This window comes from Pempheris klunzingeri, chromosome 5, assembly GCF_042242105.1.
Source record: "Pempheris klunzingeri isolate RE-2024b chromosome 5, fPemKlu1.hap1, whole genome shotgun sequence".
Taxonomy (NCBI): domain Eukaryota; kingdom Metazoa; phylum Chordata; class Actinopteri; order Acropomatiformes; family Pempheridae; genus Pempheris; species Pempheris klunzingeri.
Genome location: NC_092016.1, coordinates 10,474,186 through 10,494,807, shown reverse-complemented (window position 1 = coordinate 10,494,807; position 20,622 = coordinate 10,474,186). Strand labels below are relative to the sequence as shown.

Genomic DNA, 20,622 nt, shown 5'->3' with positions numbered 1-20,622 from the left:
AGAGAGGAAGTGGGATTTTGGTGGAGGAGGGGGTGCATAGAGCATGACTTCATCGATAGGTCATCGCTTCACTATAACGCCTCTCCTCTGATTTGTTGTGGCTGTATCGTGGAAACACTGCCCCATGTGACTCAGGCCTAAGGTTACTGTTGCAGTGGCCTCTTTTTTGACGTAAAGAAACTCTGGGCTGGATGAGTCCCCCGGGCCTGGTCAGATCTCACCACAAGTTTGCATTCCAGCACTGAAGAGAGCTATCTTGATTCGTACAAGGCCCAGTCATTGGGGCTTAGCTGGGGAACCAGTGTGTGTCCATTTTTGGTCAAAATGAACAGGGTTACCATATGGAATGCAAAGTACAAAGTAGATCAAGTTTTATCCTGCTTACTCATCAGCTTGAATATCTATCTTCAAATATCTATGTTATAGTACATTTCTTAGTTTTTAACTCGTGTTATTGCCTTGTCTCTATGCACATGCTATTATCCTGCATCATGGAAACATTCTACCCCAGTTGTGAAAGTGTGATTTTAAAAAAGAAGACTTGTTAGTTCTGCTTTCTGTATCAGTGAGTTATTTTTACTGACACTGTCTGATCTGCCACAACTCTAGAGCGTTCTGTCAATAGCTCACTTGTTTGTCTTGACTTAACCTGCAACTCTACTTAATAAAACTTTGCTTGTGGTTAAGTGACTTTTTCTGAAGCAGGCACATCATACTGACTAAATTGAGTTCCTCTTCATAGGTACTGTGTGCATGCATGTGTGTGTAACAGCTCTAATGATAGCAGCTAGAAAACATCACCTGTGAGAGGACTGAAACGCCTCACCATGACAGAGGTCCAGGTAAGATAGGCTTCTAGAGTACAAACAGTGGTGCATGCCAAAACTCATACATACAGGAGGCGTGTCTAATGAGTAATTTGCTTACTAATTAGTGATCTGCCCCTGTTCCCGTAGACTCCATGGCCTCAGGGCGCAGAGTGTGTGGCCAGGTACAACTTCAAAGGCACATCAGAACAGGACCTGCCCTTTAACAAAGGAGATGTGTTAACTATTATTGTCGTCACAAAGGTAATATTTCGTCTGCTACATTTCTGGCCTAACTTATGTTCTTGTAAATGTAGAACTTTTCTTTTCAGTTTTCTTGCAATTTGTGAATTTAACAATGACACTTATTGTCTGTAGATATGTAAACACATGGGGATGACTTCATTGTTACTTACTCCTCATTAATGTTTATTCATTTTTAACATTTTCTGCCATATTGTGTTTCAGGATCCAAACTGGTACAAAGCTAAAAATGCTGCAGGTCGCGAAGGGACAATTCCAGCCAACTATGTTCAGAAAAGGGAAGGTGTCAGGCAAGGAGGAGGAGGCAAGCTGAGTCTAATGCCGTGAGTACACAGATAATCATGTTTTTTTTTTATAGCACAGATGCCCAATGTAATCTTTCACTTTCAAAGCAAGCAACATTAGGCTTATGTATTTACCGTTTAGATCTCAAAGGTTGCCACCACACCAGCTTTGTGTCTGCAGCCGTGGCTAAAATAGCTTGACTTTGCCCTCTTCCTATGGCTCTGTGGTTGCTGTAGGCAGATGGCCTATTTGTCGTGGCAGCAACACTGTAGTTATGTGAATGGAGACCACAGTTGGGTCGGGCTGTGTTGTAATTGCTGTGCACTTGTGTCTGTTTCCAGCTCAGCTTTGCGTGAACTTCCTGTTGTTTCTTTTCTATCGCACTCTATCTCAAAAATCTCCTTTTTTGTCCACATGACAGATTTCCGTGTGCATGCATGTACACATGTGCTATGAATGACAAGTTTACTTATAGAGGTCTTGATCACAAAATGAAGTCTCAAATGAGTTCATGAAGACAGACCTACCTAGACCAACAGTGACGAAAACATACAAAGAAGTAAGGTAATATAAAACACAACATGATGAAATAATCACATTAGAAAGACATAACAGCCCACTTGAGCTACTCTTAGCTAAGTTTAGCCTAATCTACCCAGCATTGGCCCTAAATCATCAGCTAGTATTGTATCTATATTTATAGACATATAATAGTAATAATATCTTATTTATACATACAGACTAGTGTGACTGAGCATCCATTCTCTTGTACAGTGACACCCTGTTTTACAGTAAAAAAAAAACAGGTGTACAATGAAAACTTATATTAAAAGAACGGACACAAGTTGCAAACTAATCTTGTCATATAAAATGCAGCGTTCATTATTTCAAATACCAGCAGTAATGAATGGGTTCATATGGTAGAGGGGAATCTTGTGGCCTCTGAGTAAAGAGCTTCAACAGTCCTCTTCCTCAGAAGGACGCTGCTTCTGCTTCTGTGAAAAAACGCCATTGTCTCAGCTTTGCAACAAGCATTTCTGTGTCATATTTAAATGTTATTTTGTCATGGAGCCATATGCAAATGAATTTACTGCACTTTCTGTGACCTTCCCAATAATATAGATGTCTGTATAAAGTAGATATACACTGTTGCCCATAAAGTTGGAATAATTGTTCAATACCCCCAATTTTGTTAAAGCCTGAATACACAGTTTGCAAAGGTTAATTGTGGTTTAAGTTTCACTATGATATGTTTGGAAGAGTTTGATCAATAAAGTTGAGAAGATATACACTTTATTTATCAAGAATAAATCACATTGTCACAATCATTTCATGAGAAGAGGTAAAAAACATTTTAATCCAACTTTATGGGCAACAGTGTATATACACACTACTGCAATCTATACCTATCTCTACAGAAGTTGTTTTATTTGCATTGAGGGCTCATTTGCGGTTGCTGGTAACATTATGAAGTGCATTAAACAAGGAAAAATGAGAATTTCAAAAAATTAAAATAATTAGCAAGGTAGAAACTGCTTTAGAAGCTTCATGAAGGAAGGATTTATTTGTCGTATTAGACTGTATTAGTTTTAGATACATGTACCTGTAATATGCTCTGTGATGACTGCTGCAGACAGAAGGCAGTCAGCAGAAAGGTTCCACGTATGTTTCAGTCTCATTTGGTTCCTAAAATATATGTATTTATCATTTTAAGGATTGTTTTGCTCCATTTCAAAGCGATCTTTTTCACAGTGATAAGATTAGCGTTGGTCACAGGCTTGTCGTGGTCTGTCTTTTTGGGTGCACTGTCACCTCTCTGGTTTCTCCACTCTCAGATGGTTTCACGGGAAGATAACACGGGATCAGGCAGAACGGTTGCTTTACCCTCCTGAAACAGGCCTGTTTTTGGTGCGAGAGAGCACCAACTTCCCAGGCGACTACACTTTGTGTGTCAGCTGCGATGGCAAGGTGGAGCACTACCGCATCATCTACCACAACGGCAAGCTCACTATCGATGAAGAGGGCTTCTTTGAAAACCTCATGCAGCTGGTTGAGGTAAGACAATACAAAGGTAACACCTTCTTTTATTATAAATAAAAGAAGGTGACTCATGTTTGCTGTGGTGCTGCACAGAGCTTACGTCTACTATACTGTATGTATGTTGTATTTTCCTGTTTTAGAGTCCCCACGTCTTTGTGTTACTACATAGACCACATACAGTTCCTGGAACAAATAATGAACAGGAAGTGTCAAAGAGGAAGAGTGAACAGTGTGCTGAGGTTCAGAGTCTTCACCTCAAAAACACACCAAGCCTTTTACTCTGAAAATGACAAATTTTTCTGTGTGACCTGTATTTTGTCTCTCTCTCTCTCTATATATATATATATATATGTAATAAAATATACAAGATATATTGCAGAGTAAAAAGGAGTATGAGTGAGTTCAGTATGACCTATTTAAGGGAAAACCTTGTCAGTCATCCATTATATCTTTTGCTAATTTGACTATACAGCCCTCTATTGGCCATCCTGAAGCATTGCTTACTGAGTTTTATTACTTCTAAACTCAATTGGTGGTGTTTTTTGCTTCAATTTTACATAAAATAACTCCAGTACAACATAACAAAGAAGACTGTGAAGCAAACGGTTAACATGGTGAAGAGTTTAAGCTGACAAAATGACAGAGATTCTGTTCAGATGGACTTTGCTTTTATGAAGCTATGAGCAATGAACAACCTTTTGGGCTATAATGCTGATGGTAAGATTTTAATATTACTTTTGGTTATTTCTTCCTTTTTAGCACTACACCAAAGATGCTGATGGCCTGTGCACCAGACTAATAAAGCCAAAGCTGGAGGAGGGGACGGTGGCCGCTCAGGATGAGTTTTCCAGGAGTAAGTGACCGTTTGTCAGTCCTTTTTTAGATATGTGCAACTACATCATTGAGGCCTTTTTGTTTATGAGAAGCATGTACGGGCCTGTTATGTTTCAGCTGTGTGTTCTTTCCTTTTTAAATGTCCAACAGGTGGCTGGTCGATGAACCGCAAGGATCTCAAGCTGCAGCAGGTTATTGGAAAAGGAGAGTTTGGAGGCAAGTGGTTCACATTTATAACTTTGGCTAAGTTTACACAGCATAGTACAAGTGACCCAATTTTATTTCATTGCCTATAGCAGAGATCGATATTATGAGATGGATATTGTGAAAATGTAAACGGGGAATAAAGATGGGCCATGACTGGTTTTACTTTAAGGTACATCATGTAAACTATTATCGGTTCAAATTGAGCATTAACTTCGCATTTTGTGTAAGAACTTGTACAGAGGTTTTGAGAGAAGCCGAGTAATGTCCCTTATGGTTTATGTAAAGGTGTTTGTGGCTGCACTATGTGGAAGAAGGGTGCATAATAGTGATTGCTGTTCAATGGGACCAGCTGTAATTCAACTTCCCCTCAGATACAACAAAAAAATGTGTTATTCCTGTTAAACGTGCAGCTTATTGTTTGTGATCATTCCAGATGTCATGGTGGGAGACTACAGAGGGACAAAAGTAGCTGTGAAGTGCATAAAAAACGATGCTACAGCTCAGGCCTTTATTGCAGAGGCTTCTGTCATGACGTAAGGAAAATTGCATATTTTTTGTCACCCTAAATAAACAAGTAACGTGTAAACCAGATAACACGTGCTCCCCTCCTTTCTCAGGCAACTACGGCACAATAACCTGGTGCAGCTGCTTGGAGTGATTGTGGAAGAGAACAGCAGTCTGTTTATCGTTACTGAGTACATGGCCAAGGTAGGTGGCAGACTGTCCGTACGATCATCTGACAGCATCTACAGTACTGTTATAAAGATGTCTCGTTTGTTTTCTGTCATTCTTTCAGGGCTGTTTGGTTGACTACTTACGCTCCAGAGGTCGGACAGTACTTGGTGGAGATGCTCTCCTTAATTTTGCACTGTGCGTATGACTATAATTGTGTGCAATATCAACATTTATACTGAGTTTTTGACCACTAGTGAAATGGGCTTAATGTACAGCAACATATGAGCAGCACAGACTTACAAGATTTGAAAAAAATATCTTAAAGGGCAATGGAACAAACAAATGTTTTATCTATTATTATCATTTTTTGTGCAACATTTAGATCTTAAAATATGTATTACTTAAGCTAATATGGATAATTTAGCTTCTACAGTTAGTGTTTTTAGGGAAACATCAGTTGATAATTAGACCTGCATGTCTAAAGGGTTTGTAAAATTAAACTCTCTGCATAGGCCTACCTCAAAAATGGGCCATTATTACTAAATGGACAATAACAGCTGTATGATGTCTCTCAGTTTCATTCAGTTCCACATATTGACAGTCAGTGATGGCTGTAATCTGTAAAATGCAGCAGTGCACCAATAAAGTAAGATAGAAGACAAAGGAAAATCAGCCTTGCAAATGTTTCATGAACTTGAAGTTGGTTCGTCAGATCAAACACGTAAACGCATTGTAAATGAGAAACACTGACTGTAAACAAAACCATGTTTATTCAGAGAAAACTCCACAGTGTACTCTTTAAGATTGCCCATGTTTTGTTGGATCATCAGGAAATGTATACTATATATATATATTATACTATATATACTATATATCTATATTATAAAGAGAAATTTGTGTTTTGAAATTTGTGCGCTTGCACTTTTACAGAGACGTCTGTGAAGCCATGGCGTACCTGGAGACCAATAACTTTGTCCACCGGGACTTAGCAGCCCGCAACGTTCTTGTGTCAGAGGACAACATAGCCAAAGTCAGTGACTTCGGTCTGACCAAGGAGGCCTCTTCCACTCAGGATACTGCTAAGCTGCCTGTGAAGTGGACAGCGCCAGAGGCCCTCAGAGAAAAGGTACCCTGTTGTTTAGAATAGCATGCTTTGCCGTGTGTACCTCCCACCGACTGAGGTAAACTCTTACATGTTTGTTTTTCCCTTAATCCATAGAAATTTTCAACCAAATCAGACGTTTGGAGCTACGGTATTTTGCTTTGGGAGATTTACTCTTTTGGCCGAGTGCCTTACCCTCGAATTGTAAGTATCAATATCTTTTTGGAAAAGAGGCATGCAGAAAATATTAAGGAAGAATTATTGTTTTTTTAACGGAGGGATTAAGCAGCAGTGCATTTACAGTCTTTCCTATTGCAGTAATGCTTGAGAACTTTATTGTGAAGTTTATTGTGCTAAAGGGTATAATTTTTGTATGACATTTTGACTCTTGTAGAACATAACGTTGTACAACATGCACATCATCTTAAAAAGGTCGTGTTCATACCTGAAATTAAGTAGCAGGCTTAAAAAGCTGAAGAGCTTTGTTCCCCTTCAATTACATTTTTGATTAAGATGATATACTGAGCTCTTTAATGTGTTGACTGCACCTTTGACCGCGACCAGTCGCATTTCATGCCTCATTTCATCCTTTGTGTGTTACAGCATTCAGGAATCACACTAATTTTTCAAAATAAGTTTACTGTCGACACTCTTTCTACCAACAACTTTGCTCTTTTCCACTCTGTAGCCATTAAAAGACGTCGTGCCTCGAGTGGAGAAGGGATACAAAATGGACTGTCCAGACGGCTGTCCTGAAGTGGTGTATAACATCATGAAACAGTGCTGGAACCTGGATCCTGCTGCTCGACCAAGCTTTCAGATGCTGAAGGAATGGCTACAACATATCACCCAAGGGATGGGAAAAAGACAATGAGAGATATGACAGAACAGACTCAAAAAGTAACTTTCTTTTTTCTTCATTTTTACCACTTGGACCATAACTTGGGGAGGAAAAATGTAACTCACACTTTATTATTCGATTCACGACAAAGTTTGTTTTCACGCATCGTCCATAAACTGAGTTTATGTCTCTGAGCGTCATCCCTCAGCTCAAGTTGTTCAAACTGCAGTAACTCTTTATTACTGGCTCAGTTGTTCTAGTGAGTCTTTCTGCACTCGGTTATCAAGAGAGAATGATTAACTGTCATATCGACGAGTCTCACAGTGCTGCCTCAGTGCCACAGTGCCTTGACTGTTTTTTTTTAATATACATTGTTTGTCCTTTACATTGATAGCCTTGGTCATTTTGGTGGCATTCATTTGATGAACATATAGACATCATTTGACTAAGCTAACTGAATCTATGGTATCCGTTTAAACAATGAAAGATGCTTAGAAAGTAGGAATATAATTTTGATATGTTATTACTCGCTGTATTATTTTTATTGGCAGTTTCCAGGTACACTGTGTTGCATGAATGCTGAATTATTTTGTTAAAAGTACTAAGTTAAAACAACCATAATTATGCAGCCTTATTTTTTCATTGTTATATGAATTTTTTATTTGTTATGCCTACTGTTTGATCCCTCTATAAGTCAAAAAAGGAAGCACAAGTTTTGACAAATGTTATGTTTACTACTGATATAATAACACCATTCAGCTCATTCATGTGGGCATCATTCCCATGTACAGAACTTCAAATCCAACATTAATAAATGTTTTATTTGGGGAATCTTAATGTAACCAAATTATCTGGATTTTTTATGTAATAAGAAGAGGAAAATGTTAATAAATGTACCATGTGCCATTCTCAACAATAAAAGAATAATTCAGTTTGAAATTGTTTTGCAGGAACAACTATTTTTTAAGCATCTTTTTTTTATCAACATTGTCTAAATTGTTCATTGTTAAAGAATTTGTTGTTTAATGTTGAAGTAGAGAATACTATGTTGAACAGTCTTTAAAATGTTCCTGTAATATGACCTAAATACTTATATTGGTGATTAAGATTTTACATAAAACATATCTTGTAAACTAGCTACATAAAAACTCTCTATGCAGGCTTTTATACTCCTTAAAGTCCTGCATTTTACTGGTATTTATATGGTCTGGTATTGCTACTTTTACTTAAGTTAAGGATCTGAATACTTCCTCTGTCTGATATTTTATGGTCACGTCATGTTTTGCATCAACATCAATGAACGAATTTTCCATAAAATTGTTTATGAAAAAGAATCATCCAATATGGAGAGGGTTGTCTTATAGGCTGACTAACTTCAAATACTGACTGTCGTATTTTTCCAGGTTTAGAGTCACTGCCTCACATTACATGGAAACTATTGAAAAAAACATATATTGTATTAAAAATATTTATTAAAAATACAGAAAGCATGGGATGTGGCATATGTGGTAATAATTTATGGAATTGATTCAGAGTTGCTAGTTCACATTACATGGAAATCATTGATAAATAATCATAAATGTTCTATGTAAATATTAATATAAAATACAAGAAGAACTAAAATCCTGTTTGGGCTGGTGCAATGACAGATTTTTAGAAATTATTTAGTCACTGCCTGGTAGTACATGGAAGCTATTTTTAAACTGACTGAGGAAGAAGGTGCTGCTCGGTCCAGCAGTATAAGTCACAAGGCTACACTTCACATAAAGGATACATCACTTCAATATAAATTTTGAACTTTTTGATTAAGAATTTAGGATTTCAACGCTTTACAGCGGATGCAGCGGAACCTTGAATCCACAGCACAGTAAAGGAGGGAGCTATTTCAGTGTTGCACTCGGTGGTGCTACAGGAAAATGTAGACTGAAAACAAAGGCAGCTTGTCAGCGTTATGTGACAGACAGAGAACAACTCAGGGCTCTTTTTCCTCTGTTAGCTCAATCTTTGTTTTACTTTGTGATGGATAATGAAGCCGACGTGTTTTATCGGGAGCTGCCAAAAGTGGTGAGTCACAAACGGCCTGAAAACGGTTTTAGAGGAAAAATGAGTGTTTAGTGAGTGTCTTAATGTAGCTAACATCAGTGGTAGCTACATGCTAACGTCAGCGTTTTGACTGTCTGTCGCCAGGAGCTTCATGCTCACCTCAACGGCTCAGTCAGCTTCCAAACCATCGAGAAACTCATCAGCAGAAAACCGCATCTCAACATTGAGCATAACATGACAGCTATCGGCAAAGGCCAGCGGAGGACCCTGGATGAGTGAGTATAACTTTTATCTGTTATTCAGAGTTTGATGTGAGAGCTAGCGGGGCTGTTTGACATCAAACTGCGGCTGATTGTCTTACTGATTCGTCCTTGATTCATTCATTTAATTAATTCTTCAACCTAAGTGATGTAGAAACAATGTGGTTGATTTTAGAGTAGATATTGTTTGTGTGGGAGGCTCCATTCAAGCTGACAATAGTAACACTGACAATGAGAAGGGGCGTCTTTGTTAAACGGGTCAGCATTAAAAGAAATGTGGTGCGCATGTCCGCAGGTGTTTTCAGGTGTTCAAGGTCATCCATCAGCTGGTGGACACGGAGGAGGATATCCTCATGGTGAGGACTGGCTGCTCGACCAGAATAAAATTAGATTTTGTTGTCTTTTGTATCATTGTTTTGCCCAGGATGCCAGTAACAGGTGTTTCTTTCCTTTTTTGTTTTCCAGGTGGCTACAGATGTAATCAGGGAGTTTGCTGCTGATGGTGTCAAATATTTAGAACTGAGAAGTACACCAAGGGAGGAGAAAAACACAGGTAAGGATGTCAGCATGGAGCCTAAAAATATGTGGCATCATTTGCCTTGAGGGTTGTTTTACCAAATTATTAGCCTTACAAGTTTATTATCTTCTTCCAAGGACTGACGAAAAAGAATTATGTTGAAACTGTCATCAAAGCCATCCAACAGTGTAAAAATGAGGGAGTGGACATTGATGTCAGGTAGGCAAAGCCCTGAAATGTACCTGAGGAGTGATGAAACCAACAAAATACTGCATAACGTTTTACAATGATGATCCAATAACTTGCATGGCTCTAAATGTGTTTAATTTGTGCTGCAGGTTCCTGGTGGCGATCGACCGCAGGAATGGGACCGAGGTTGCCATGGAGACGGTGAAGCTGGCTGAGGACTTCATGCTGTCGTCTGACGGATTGGTGGTGGGACTCGACCTCAGCGGAGATCCAACGGTCAGTCAGACAGTTTTGGACTTGTAGAAAAGAAAATGACAGTTTTACCTCTAATATTGTGTCATTAGAGTTAAAACCGCCATTAGGTCTACACTCGTTAGACAAACTGTACTAACATATTACAAAACATAATGAAAGTGAAAGCATGGCAAAATTTTGTCTCTTACTGAAGGTGTGATGGGTCCATCCAACTTGCTGTGGTACATTTTGCTGAAGTTTTCTGGTACTAACTTATCCCACTATAAAGGAGCTAAGTTACTTTTTCTGTGCCAATCAAGCATTTAATCAATTATTTCAAATATAATGACTGATCTCGGTTTCTGCCGTTGACAGCTGGTGGGTGTGACAGGGTCTCTCTTGTGTAATTGTGCTTTGTCATATTTTGAAATTAAAACATTGCTGAGTTTTTCAATCTTACTGGCACAAATTAAATGCCACTGAGCCCAAAGTTTTGGAATGATTCAGGTCAGTTGATGCCTCCAAATTGCAGCAAATCATTATCAAAACTATCGAAATGCATATGAAAGATGAGCAGCAAAGGGGGGAGATTGCTGCTGGGCTTTGTCACAATACTTCCTGTAAATTAATGTAGTTTTTATTTTAAGGTTGGCCACGGCAGAGACCTGCTTCCTGCTCTGCAGAAGGCCAAGAACTGTGGACTGAAGTTGTCACTGCACCTTTCAGAAGTATGACCACGACATTTTTAATGTTACTTGTTATCTGTAGTCACATTGTCTTTGAGTGCTCCGACACTACAACAAAAACTGTTGCAGGTACGATCACAGGTGGAGGAGTCAGACTTGCTGTTGAATCTTCCTCCGGACAGGATCGGTCACGGCACCTTCTTGCATCCTGAAGTGGGTGGATCTCAAAGTCTTGTTGACAAAGTGGTGAAGAACAACATACCTCTAGGTAAGACTGAGATAAATGATTAATTTTCTGGGGTGTGCACACTATGCTGATTTGTTTTTTGATTTTGGAACGTTCTTCTTCTTGTAGAGCTTTGCCTGACCTCAAACGTCAAAGGACAAACAGTGCCATGTTACTCCAAGCATCATTTTAAATACTGGTACGAGTTGGGGCATCCAAGTGTGATTTGTGTAAGTTACTCCTTTGCACTTTTTTTTATTTTTTGATTGGGGCTGTACAGCATTGATAATATTTGTATACTAATACAATAACTGGAGTTTCAGTGCTGATGCCAAAATTGTTATTTGATATATTTCTCTTAATTTGTGAAACATTTTTACCAAAAACAACCAAACAAGACCAAGAATATAACCAAGCATTACGGCAACTTTTAGTACTAAAGTTTTTGTCTGAACTCAAAAGTCCACTCCCGATGTCTGATTATTGGTTTACTTTGTTAAAAGGAGTGCTCCAGTGATTTAGTATTGCAGTTTCATTTGAAGGAGGGAGCTTTGAAGTGACAGCTTAAAAAAAAAAAAAAAAAAAAAGGATGGTCAAAATTGTTCTGCAGAAGCTGACATCTAAAAGAATGGATCCCTGGAAGCCTATCCAGAGTTTTCACAGGCTCAATAGTACTCCTCATGAAACTTAAATGAAACCTTTAAAAAAAAAAAAAAAAAAAAAGAGAATCTGTAGAAGATGAAATGACACCTAATGGTGAATAAATTAAAGCTCACCATGAATGATTTTTATTCTTTTTCACATTACAGACTGATGATAAGGGAGTCTTCTGTACAGACTTGTCTCAGGAATATCAGCTGGCAGCTTCCACGTTTGGTCTGAGTCATGAAGCCATATGGAAGCTCTCCCAGCAGGCCATAGACTGCATCTTCGCACCAGACACCGTGAAAGAGCAGCTCAAACAGAAGTGGATTGATATACAACCTCAGGTGTTCAAGTGACCTGTTCGATGGAACCGAACCTAAAGCCTATCATATACCTCAAATTTCAGTTTAAAAAGCCTTTCCGTTAACTTTTTGATAAGTATTCTTTGTAGAAATCATGACATGAAACTGAAGGGAAGATGTTTGAGATACTAGAATTAAATAAGTATTTAGTACAGGTGTAGGTGTGTTCTTTTCTGATCATGTACAGTGTCTATGCAGAGTTGCTATTAACATAGATCAAAGCAACAAACGTGTTACATTCTAATACATAATGTAAAAATAGAGGTGCATTGAAGGGAACAGCATTTAAAAAAACTGAAGGATTTAAAAAAAAAAAAAAAAAAAAAGTCTCAAATGATATTCAGTCTTTTGGGTGATCTTCAGTATCTGCAAGTCCATCCAAGATATCCAAAGTTCTCCAAACTATGGATCATGTTGATGCTGCTTTGCGGCCACACACTGTCCTGTCAATGCAGCATGTGTACGGTCACACCTTCTTTCCGAACTTTCCATGCTTGTCCTTGTTCTTCTTGAATTTGCCGTGCTGCATTTCCTTCTTTTTTTGTTTCCCTTGCTGGGGAGCCCCATTGCTCGCTATGGCGTTTCCCCCGTCCAATTTCCTCTTCTTGTCGCTGTTGGGAACAGGGACATTGTTACAAACGTGTCTACAACAACCAAACAACCGCACAATATTGCAGAGGATCCTGGATGTCACTGTACCTCTTGATGCTGACGATAGCTGTGCCGCCTGCTGTCTTCAAAGCCTGGTCCCAGTCCTCATCATCTCCGCGGATCTTGTACCTGAAGATACAACAGAAATCATTACACCTTCAGCAGATAATGTCCTGTATATTTCTTATTCATAATTATACACACAAATTATGAGCCAGGCCACTCCCCCAACCTCATACTCACTGTTCCAACTCCATTTCCTTCACTTTCTCTACATCCTGCTTGTGTCTCTCCTCAAACTCCTTTGCTGCATCATTCTGTTAACGAGAGATTCATTTTTTTTACATTTTTCCCCTTAAAACATCAGAAGAAGATGGGATGCAACAAACATTTGTTTAACTGGTGTGTTGATTAGAAGTTTACAATGTCGCCGATTACAATTTCCCAGGAACCACAATGACAAACAGCTCAAAATCCAAAAATATTGAATTTACTATTTCTAATTTTTTTCTAACGGTGAAACTTCTTGATAAATCACTTAATAAATTAAGGATTGAAATTGTTGACCACCTACCAGATCATCATTGAGGCTTTTGACAGTTGGCTCCATGGAAACATCTTTAGTGGCCGTCATCTCTGCCTCAATAGCTTTTTCTTGGATGCTGGTGAAGACCTAAGTCAGTAAAAGGACAGAATAATATTAAGTATTCGGTTGAACGGCATCTTAATATCGTGTTTTTCTGTGGGTTGTGACTTAAAGAATGGACGTACTTGCACAATTTTCCGGATCAGGCGGTTGAAGAGGCCCATGAGCTGTGAGCTTGGGAGATCAATTTCCTTTTCCAGCTGGTCAACTGATTTGTGCTGTAACCCTATACCAAGCAGTAAAGCCTACAAAAGAACAAGGACAATCAACAATTATTACAATAAAACTGTATTCACATTCACAAACAACTGCAATGATAACCATGGGGAAACTTACACACTGTGCAGCTGAGAGAGACAGCTGACCGAGCTGATTGAGGAAGAACATGCGTGCCACAGATGGGATCAGGTCCATGATGAGGTGGTAGTCCACCATGCTCCTCGAATATAGCTCCAGGCGTTTGAGGTCGTAAGGGCTGAAATGGGCTGCCAGCTCAGAGCTACTGAGGGCTGTGGAGGTCAAACACAAGTCAGATCAGGTCTATAAGACGCAGAAGGAAGTGTGATCAGGTAAGTTATCAGAGGAGTCTTACTGCTCGTTTCCTCCCTGGACTTCTTATTCTGCAGGATGCTGAGTGCCATGCTCGGATGGAAGCTGCTGAACTGGTAGGAGAGGAGAGACAGGAAGCGCCGGCGGAAATCTAGAGGAAAACGAGAACAGTTCAGTCAAACTTTAAGTTCAGACACACCAGATCTCTACAGGTCAAGCAGAAAAGGCTGAGGAAAATCACCTTTCCAAAAGGCAGACAGCCACTGGCTGCTCTGCACCGAGTCTTCATCTGTATTCAGCTCCTTCAGCATCACACAGGAGTGCTCTCCTGTCAGGTCATTCTACATACAATCACATACACAAATAGTTACAGCATGCGACAGCAGCACAATGTACAGAAACATACAAAAACAGGACTTTTTATACTTACAGGGGTTTGTCGTAAGTAGACCGGAGTATAACCTGCTTTCTTCCAGAACCTGTAGGTTGCAAAAAGAGTCTTTGGCATTTCTAAACCCGAAAGACATTACATTCCCCTCCCCCTTTCACGTATTCAAGGTAACTCACTTGAGGAGCTGTGCAGTAAGGCCATAGGAAACTCCTAGATAGTCCAGCCTTTCTGCTCTTCTCTCACTCAGCTTCAGCAGCAGAGGAGGGAGCTCCTTCCGTGGAATGATGACCTCCTCCAGCAGACTGACAGCCTGGGCGACAACAAGGATACCAAATTTAATCAAGTATCTTAACTGCAGTTACATTGCGTCTGTGGAATTTATGTCTTTCAAATGCATTTCATGTCTTTAATTGTACTACCTCACTGCTGACGGAGGTGATCTCATTGTGATTTGAGCGTGCGCTCTCGTCCATGGTGGGAAACTTGCCCTCGTAGTACATCTGCAGCAGCTGGAGAGCTCTGGAGCCGTAGCCCATCTGGCGAACAGGAGGAAGACCAGTTACATACAGTGGATCCAGCTGGACGAACACTGGAGGGCTTTGCAAGTTCTTACCCCTTGGTAGTCTGGATTGACGGCTATTCGCACCACTCTGCCTCCGGAGAGGCTGCCAAACTCTGGGTCTTGAAACTGCAAAGAAACCAGACGATTAGTATTTTCACTTCAAAAACGTGAGCCGTAATGATTTTGACAAAAGCTTTGTGACCAGTGTGTACCTGCTCGGACACCGTCCAGGGAATGAGGTCGCCAGAGGCCTTCTTTCCTCTGGACAGACTGTTTAGGATGGACTGCCGCGATATTTCTCCCTCCAGACACACCTGAGGGATCGAAGAACAACAAAAGCACTTAAAGTAGAACAAAGACAGTAAATTAGGGCAACAGACTTGGCAAAAGGCAGAGAAATGAAAAAAAGAAAACACAAGAAAAAGGAGGCTGGATCTTGTCTCTGAATGCTCTACATGAATGAATAAAGGAACGGCTGATTTGGTGGAAGTTTTAGTGGGTCATAGAATACCCTTCTGTATATAAAACTGCCCCACAAAGTTCAGACAAAAGATTGATTTGCAAAAGGCCCATTACCAAAGCGGTTTGCTTTTAATTGCATGGAGTAAACATCACTTTTGCACCCATCAAAAACATAGGAGTTCATGGTTTGTGTTACCTGCACCACAGCGAGGACCTCCGGCAGTGAGTTCTGCGTGGGAGGGACAGGGGGCAGGAGGCAGAAGAGGTGATGGGCCGGAGCATCGGACAACATCTGCAGGTCGTTTGGCGAATTCTGGGTAGCAAGAAAACAATGAGTCAGCCATGAAACACAAAGATGGCACTGCACTGCACTGCACTGTGTGCAGGACATTGTGCAAGAAAAGAAAGTTATGCAATTCCAAACTGATAGTATCACCTTGTAGTGTGATGCCACGTAGAGGGCCATCAACCGTTGCAGGAAAGCTTCAGATGCCTTGTGGTAACAGAACAGCGTGTCTCTGTTCACATAATATCTGGACAGAATGGGCTAAGGACACTCACATCTTGGCCGTAGTGTTTCAAAAATGTAAAACCTACTTCTACTCCAACATGAGAAGTTTGTGTTATTTGAGCATATTCAGATGTGTTCACTGACATTTCAGTAAGCACATGCATAGAAATACCAGAGAAATACTTTAACTGGTGCTGTTGTTCACACCATCCCATACATCCTATCACACACGCAGCCTTGTAGCCTGGGTTATTACCTTTTCCACCATTTAAAGAGGTTATATGTGTATCAGATGTGGTCTAGACTAGAATAACTTTGAGCCCTTTAAAGTGAATCAAGGATACAGGTCACAACTCTGTGGTAGCGGGCAGCCAGAAATGAGCCTGGGTATGTTCAGACAGTCCAGACAGAGAAGGTCGTTCAGCCACCTTTCGACAGCGTCCCCTGGAGCGTACCGAATGGACTCGTGCAGGGAAACCTCGTGGAGAGAGCGAGCTGCGTACGGAGACGGAGTAAGTCAGATGACAGAGACACGCCGAGGGTCCACTTAGCAAAATGCTGAGATATTTACCCGCGGCTAGCCTCGCTGTGTTGGCTGTCCTGTTCTCTGCCGACATGCTCTGCTGACTGTCGGCACTCTGCTGTCTCAACTGCTGAATCAGTTTGAGGGAAAGGGAGCGTCCAGTGCCTTCATACCTGCAGAGATGAAGGAAAACAGTGGTCAGAAATGCTAATAACTAGAGCTTGAAGTGCCTTAAGAATACTAATCAACTATTTTGGTAACTGATACATCATTATAGTAATTCTATTCTATAGTAAGAAATGCCAAAAATTCACTAGTTGCAGCTTGTCAAGTGTAAATAATTTCCTTCTTCTATTATATTAAACTGATCTTTGGGTTTTGAACTAAAACAAACAATCTGAATATGTAAATTTAGATTTAGAAAATTGTGATGCACTATTTTTTTTCCACTAATTCCTAATTTCCTTTACATAGACAATTAATCTTGAATGATAATGAAAACAGTCATTTCTTGAAGTCCTACAATTAAAAATGATTATTATTGCTTCTGCTTCACTGGTCATTAAAGCCATATCATTTAAAATTGTTTCTCGAAACGACCTTATCTGTAATCTTATTCAGACAAAAGTAATGTAGTATTTAATTATGTAAACATCACCCAGCCCCATTACTGACCCATTGATAGTGGAGGCCATGAAAACCAGATAAGGCCCCAGCAGCTTCTTAACCAGAGGAAGAGGGATGGCTGCAGCCTCATCAATGACCAGCAGCTCCGCCTGGCCCAGCTTCACTGCATCACCTGGGTGGATGTACTGTTGGCCACAAGAACAGGACGGTCAGACACGCTCACTTTCTATTGTGAAGAACAGGAAGCGTCTGGTCTCGTTTACCTGGATTGTCTGCCGATGCTCTTTGAAGATGTTCACCCGCACCACAGCTTTGTTGAACTCTGGATTCAAAGACTGGATGATTTCATAGTCCAGATGTTCCTACAAAATGCACAAAAAGGGGGGTATGAAGCGGCGTTTGTGCTCACAGCAGGAGCCTAATAGAGAAGACTCTCAGGCAGCCTACCTGATACTGCAGAGCATCAAAGCCTTTGAAGATGAATTCAAACATGGTGTGGAGGTTGTCCGGGCTCGGAGAAGTTACAAAGATATTGGAGTAGCTGTAAAGAATGTCAGGCAATCACTAGCAAGAATTTAAGACACAATAATGGACAAGACTGACTGATGCCGATAGAAAACCAATCTGTACCCAAAGGCCACAGCTCCAGCGACAGCCAGCCCCAGTGCTGCAGACTTGCCTCGACCACGAGCAGCAGTCAGAGCCACAGTGCTCCTCAGAGTCTTCTCTGAGATCGCCTCAATGAACTTCAGCACTCCTTTAGCCTGGACGACAACACAAACCTTAATCTACTGTTCCCTGCACTGCAAAGTGTTGGTTACTTGAAATCACAAACATCTACTGATCATATTTGTGTCTATAAAAGGTTAATCTTGGCTACTGTGGAAAGCTTTGTTTCCTCTTTAGTAAGAGGCTCTGACCTGGTCCATGGTCTTGCAGTGGTCCACCAACACACCCACGGGCTGAGTGTCCTGAAGGGACTCCTTCAGATCCTTCAGCTCCTGTTCTCGTGGAGACAAACCATCCTCCTGAAGGGGATCAGACAACTGGTTAGAAAACAGGGAGCATATAGCCAACAGGCAAGAAAACTTTATTCATATACTATCTGTCAAAACAGTAGTCAATACTTTATAGTAGGGAAGGAAAGAAAAAAGGACAAGAGACAGCAAGACCGTATAAAAACAAGGACACAAAGTGTACAAATCAGAAAACATTATGCTATGCCATCAAGAAAAATCGACAGAAAATATGTACATTTTAGGAGTCCTTTTAAAAAGTGAACTGTTTTCAGGAGGCTTCTTCCAAAGTCAATAAGGGCAGAAACACATAACTGCCAAGAAAGCTGAAAGATTTTGTATAAGCAAGCAGTAAATTGTGCTTTTTGCTTTTATTGTTGTGAATCTTCATTGTGCGTATATATTAGGTGTGCAAGCAACGATTATCTTTCTATCTATTTTCCCCCCAAGTTTTAGTTCATAAAATGTGATGAAAAGTGAAAACTGCCCATAACAAGTTCTGAGAGTCCCAGGCGACTTCTTCAAATTGCTTGTTTTGTTCGACCAAAAGTCCAAACCCAATGATTTTCAATTCAAAATGATATTGGACAGAGAAACGCAGATAATCATCACATTTGAGACAGTAGAATCATTTTGGCTTGATAAATGACTTGAACCCAATAATTGATTATCAGACTTGTTACAGATACATTTTCTGCTGATCTGAAAGACTCATTTCTACTGTATCATGGTTACCTGAGTCTTTGGAGGAACGGGCTTGATGTTTGCCATGTGGCTGGAGATTGGCAGGATGTTGAGCTGGTCATCAATGACAACACAGTTTTTGCAAGATGCAAGTGACAGAATGAACCTACAAACAGAAACACAGAATCAATAATATTGTTAAATTGGCTTTTGATTGACTAAAAACAAATTCCACAAAAGCCAGAGGAGCTCTTACCTCTCATTGAACCTTCCCACCACATCCTGATGAGCCTCAGTCCGGTATCGGGCGTGCACATCCTGGATGAAAACAGGCCATGATGATCTCAAATCGTCTGAACAGCAGAGTGTGACGTGTGTGGAGATGGAACAGGTTGTACACTTACCATAGTCATAGTGTACAGCTGCTTGAGAGAGTTCATTGTCCTTAGCAGCAGCACCACAATACCACCTCCCTCCACAGTCTCAATAGTTCTCGCTAAGAGATTGGGAGTAACAGCTTCAAAGTCCTGCAAATAACAAAATCTCTTCAGAGTCAAACATACTGGCTACAGCAGCGGTTCTCAGCCTTTTTTGGGACTGGGATCCAATGGCTTTAAGAAAGAGGAGTCTCTCACCTGCAGGACGCACATGCCGAAGGTGTTTCCCAGGATCTTGTGTGTCTCATTGTAGTAACAGTAACGGATGTTGGTTGCAGCGATGAAGAGTTCAAACGGGTCGTCCTGATTCAGGTTCAGGGTGCCAGTTTTTATCTTCTTTTGCAGCTGTCTCATGCGCTTCTTCCGATTGCTGTTTCAAATATGTTTTTGACAAGTCAGACCCCCCTTTTCCCATCTGACACAATAAAAAAAACAACTAAATCTCTGAGAGGAGTTCACACCCACCTGCTGAACCCTAGGTCTTTTTTGTAGCACCACAGGACAGAAGGTCGAGCTCTGACGGCAGCTTTGGACAACATGTGATGCAGAATGACAACCTGGAGCAGAAACAGGTCCGGTTGGTTTGATGTGCAAAGAGGCTTGTGTGACAGACACTTTAAATAGACCTTAAAACAAGCCCGTTGCAGGACTTTGGCAGGGAGAACACGGGGTGACAGATTACCTGATCTCTCCCACGATCTCCCACCACCACAAACATGGTCCGATGCTGCAGGGCGACTCCATTCTCTATCTGCACACGGATCCGGTTGTCTACCTTCTTGCGGACTGTTGCCATCGTCTTTCTGCTGGGGACAAAACAAAATTACATACACATACACTGTATTAACACCTAAAGAGAAATATCACTGATACAGTTATAGCAGTAACACCGGCAAAGTGCTGTCATCTGAGTTAGGAGGAAAGCTAAAAAAAAAGCCAAAATGAATGAGTTTTAGAAGTAAGGATCTTAAATCTGCCACAACTTGAAGGGGAAAAAAATGTCCACACAAAAAACGCTTTAAATTACCCTTCAGCACAGACACACTGGACGTTGTTTGATCTTCATAAAACTCCAACAAACTCGAAGGCTCAGTTCACACACCAGCCATCATGTTGATACTCTCACGTGGAGACATCAGTTCATGGAGGACCCCGGGTGTGACGTCATAAGGGCGCGACGGGTCTTTTTTTTTTTAAGAAAGTAAAAGCTGAGCACATGTGGCCCCGCGTCCAGTCTGCCAGGTGCAAGTGTGTAACTTTACAGTAACTCTACCGTAAAGTTGGTGTTATTCGATAGAGGAAGCTTTTTTGGTACTTTCTTGGCCGTTGAAATTATTCGTTAAGAAA

General features: G+C 40.6%; 3 protein-coding genes across 3 annotated transcripts; 2 read left to right on the top strand and 1 right to left on the bottom strand.

Moving 5' to 3' along the window:
- Positions 1 to 724: 724 nt before the first annotated feature.
- On the top strand, positions 725 to 7,993 carry LOC139200875 (tyrosine-protein kinase CSK-like). The gene is made up of 12 exons (XM_070830020.1): positions 725 to 842; positions 957 to 1,070; positions 1,275 to 1,393; positions 3,191 to 3,410; positions 4,155 to 4,248; positions 4,380 to 4,445; positions 4,870 to 4,969; positions 5,054 to 5,144; positions 5,233 to 5,306; positions 6,042 to 6,237; positions 6,331 to 6,417; positions 6,902 to 7,993. Exons 1-12 carry the CDS (start codon positions 828 to 830, stop codon positions 7,085 to 7,087), a joined length of 1,362 nt encoding a protein of 453 aa, XP_070686121.1. The 5' UTR covers positions 725 to 827; the 3' UTR covers positions 7,088 to 7,993.
- Positions 7,994 to 8,985: 992 nt separating this feature from the next.
- mapda (N6-Methyl-AMP deaminase) lies at positions 8,986 to 12,210 on the top strand. Its single transcript, XM_070830021.1, has 10 exons — positions 8,986 to 9,118; positions 9,242 to 9,372; positions 9,653 to 9,713; positions 9,823 to 9,910; positions 10,012 to 10,093; positions 10,213 to 10,339; positions 10,945 to 11,025; positions 11,113 to 11,251; positions 11,339 to 11,439; positions 12,019 to 12,210. Exons 1-10 carry the CDS (start codon positions 9,074 to 9,076, stop codon positions 12,208 to 12,210), a joined length of 1,047 nt encoding a protein of 348 aa, XP_070686122.1. The 5' UTR covers positions 8,986 to 9,073.
- Positions 11,975 to 20,393, bottom strand: nat10 (N-acetyltransferase 10). The gene is made up of 29 exons (XM_070830019.1): positions 20,303 to 20,393; positions 19,958 to 20,078; positions 19,741 to 19,832; positions 19,474 to 19,645; positions 19,243 to 19,365; positions 19,095 to 19,156; positions 18,890 to 19,004; positions 18,059 to 18,166; positions 17,769 to 17,902; positions 17,586 to 17,679; positions 17,402 to 17,500; positions 17,187 to 17,323; positions 16,560 to 16,684; positions 16,333 to 16,483; positions 15,914 to 16,010; positions 15,674 to 15,790; positions 15,228 to 15,329; positions 15,067 to 15,141; positions 14,873 to 14,989; positions 14,630 to 14,763; positions 14,493 to 14,541; positions 14,304 to 14,403; positions 14,106 to 14,213; positions 13,850 to 14,022; positions 13,639 to 13,758; positions 13,442 to 13,540; positions 13,111 to 13,184; positions 12,916 to 12,996; positions 11,975 to 12,827 (listed from the first exon to the last, which is right to left on the bottom strand). Exons 2-29 carry the CDS (start codon positions 20,069 to 20,071, stop codon positions 12,683 to 12,685), a joined length of 3,117 nt encoding a protein of 1,038 aa, XP_070686120.1. The 5' UTR covers positions 20,072 to 20,078; positions 20,303 to 20,393; the 3' UTR covers positions 11,975 to 12,682.
- Positions 20,394 to 20,622: the final 229 nt, after the last annotated feature.

What these genes read in the sequence shown, in the direction of transcription:
- LOC139200875 (XM_070830020.1), top strand. An exon ending in TCAGGATGAGTTTTCCAGGA is followed by an intron (nt 4,249 to 4,379) that starts GTAAGTGACCGT and finishes AATGTCCAACAG; the next exon opens with GTGGCTGGTCGATGAACCGC. An exon ending in TGGAAAAGGAGAGTTTGGAG is followed by an intron (nt 4,446 to 4,869) that starts GCAAGTGGTTCA and finishes TGATCATTCCAG; the next exon opens with ATGTCATGGTGGGAGACTAC.
- mapda (XM_070830021.1), top strand. Translation starts at nt 9,074, where the DNA reads ATGGATAATGAAGCCGACGTGTTTTATCGGGAGCTGCCAAAAGTG. An exon ending in GGAGTGGACATTGATGTCAG is followed by an intron (nt 10,094 to 10,212) that starts GTAGGCAAAGCC and finishes TTTGTGCTGCAG; the next exon opens with GTTCCTGGTGGCGATCGACC. An exon ending in ACCTCAGCGGAGATCCAACG is followed by an intron (nt 10,340 to 10,944) that starts GTCAGTCAGACA and finishes TTTTATTTTAAG; the next exon opens with GTTGGCCACGGCAGAGACCT.
- nat10 (XM_070830019.1), bottom strand. Translation starts at nt 20,071, where the DNA reads ATGGCAACAGTCCGCAAGAAGGTAGACAACCGGATCCGTGTGCAGATA. An exon ending in GTGGGAAGGTTCAATGAGAG is followed by an intron (nt 19,005 to 19,094) that starts GTAAGAGCTCCT and finishes TTCTGTTTGTAG; the next exon opens with GTTCATTCTGTCACTTGCAT. An exon ending in TTGATGCTCTGCAGTATCAG is followed by an intron (nt 17,501 to 17,585) that starts GTAGGCTGCCTG and finishes TGCATTTTGTAG; the next exon opens with GAACATCTGGACTATGAAAT.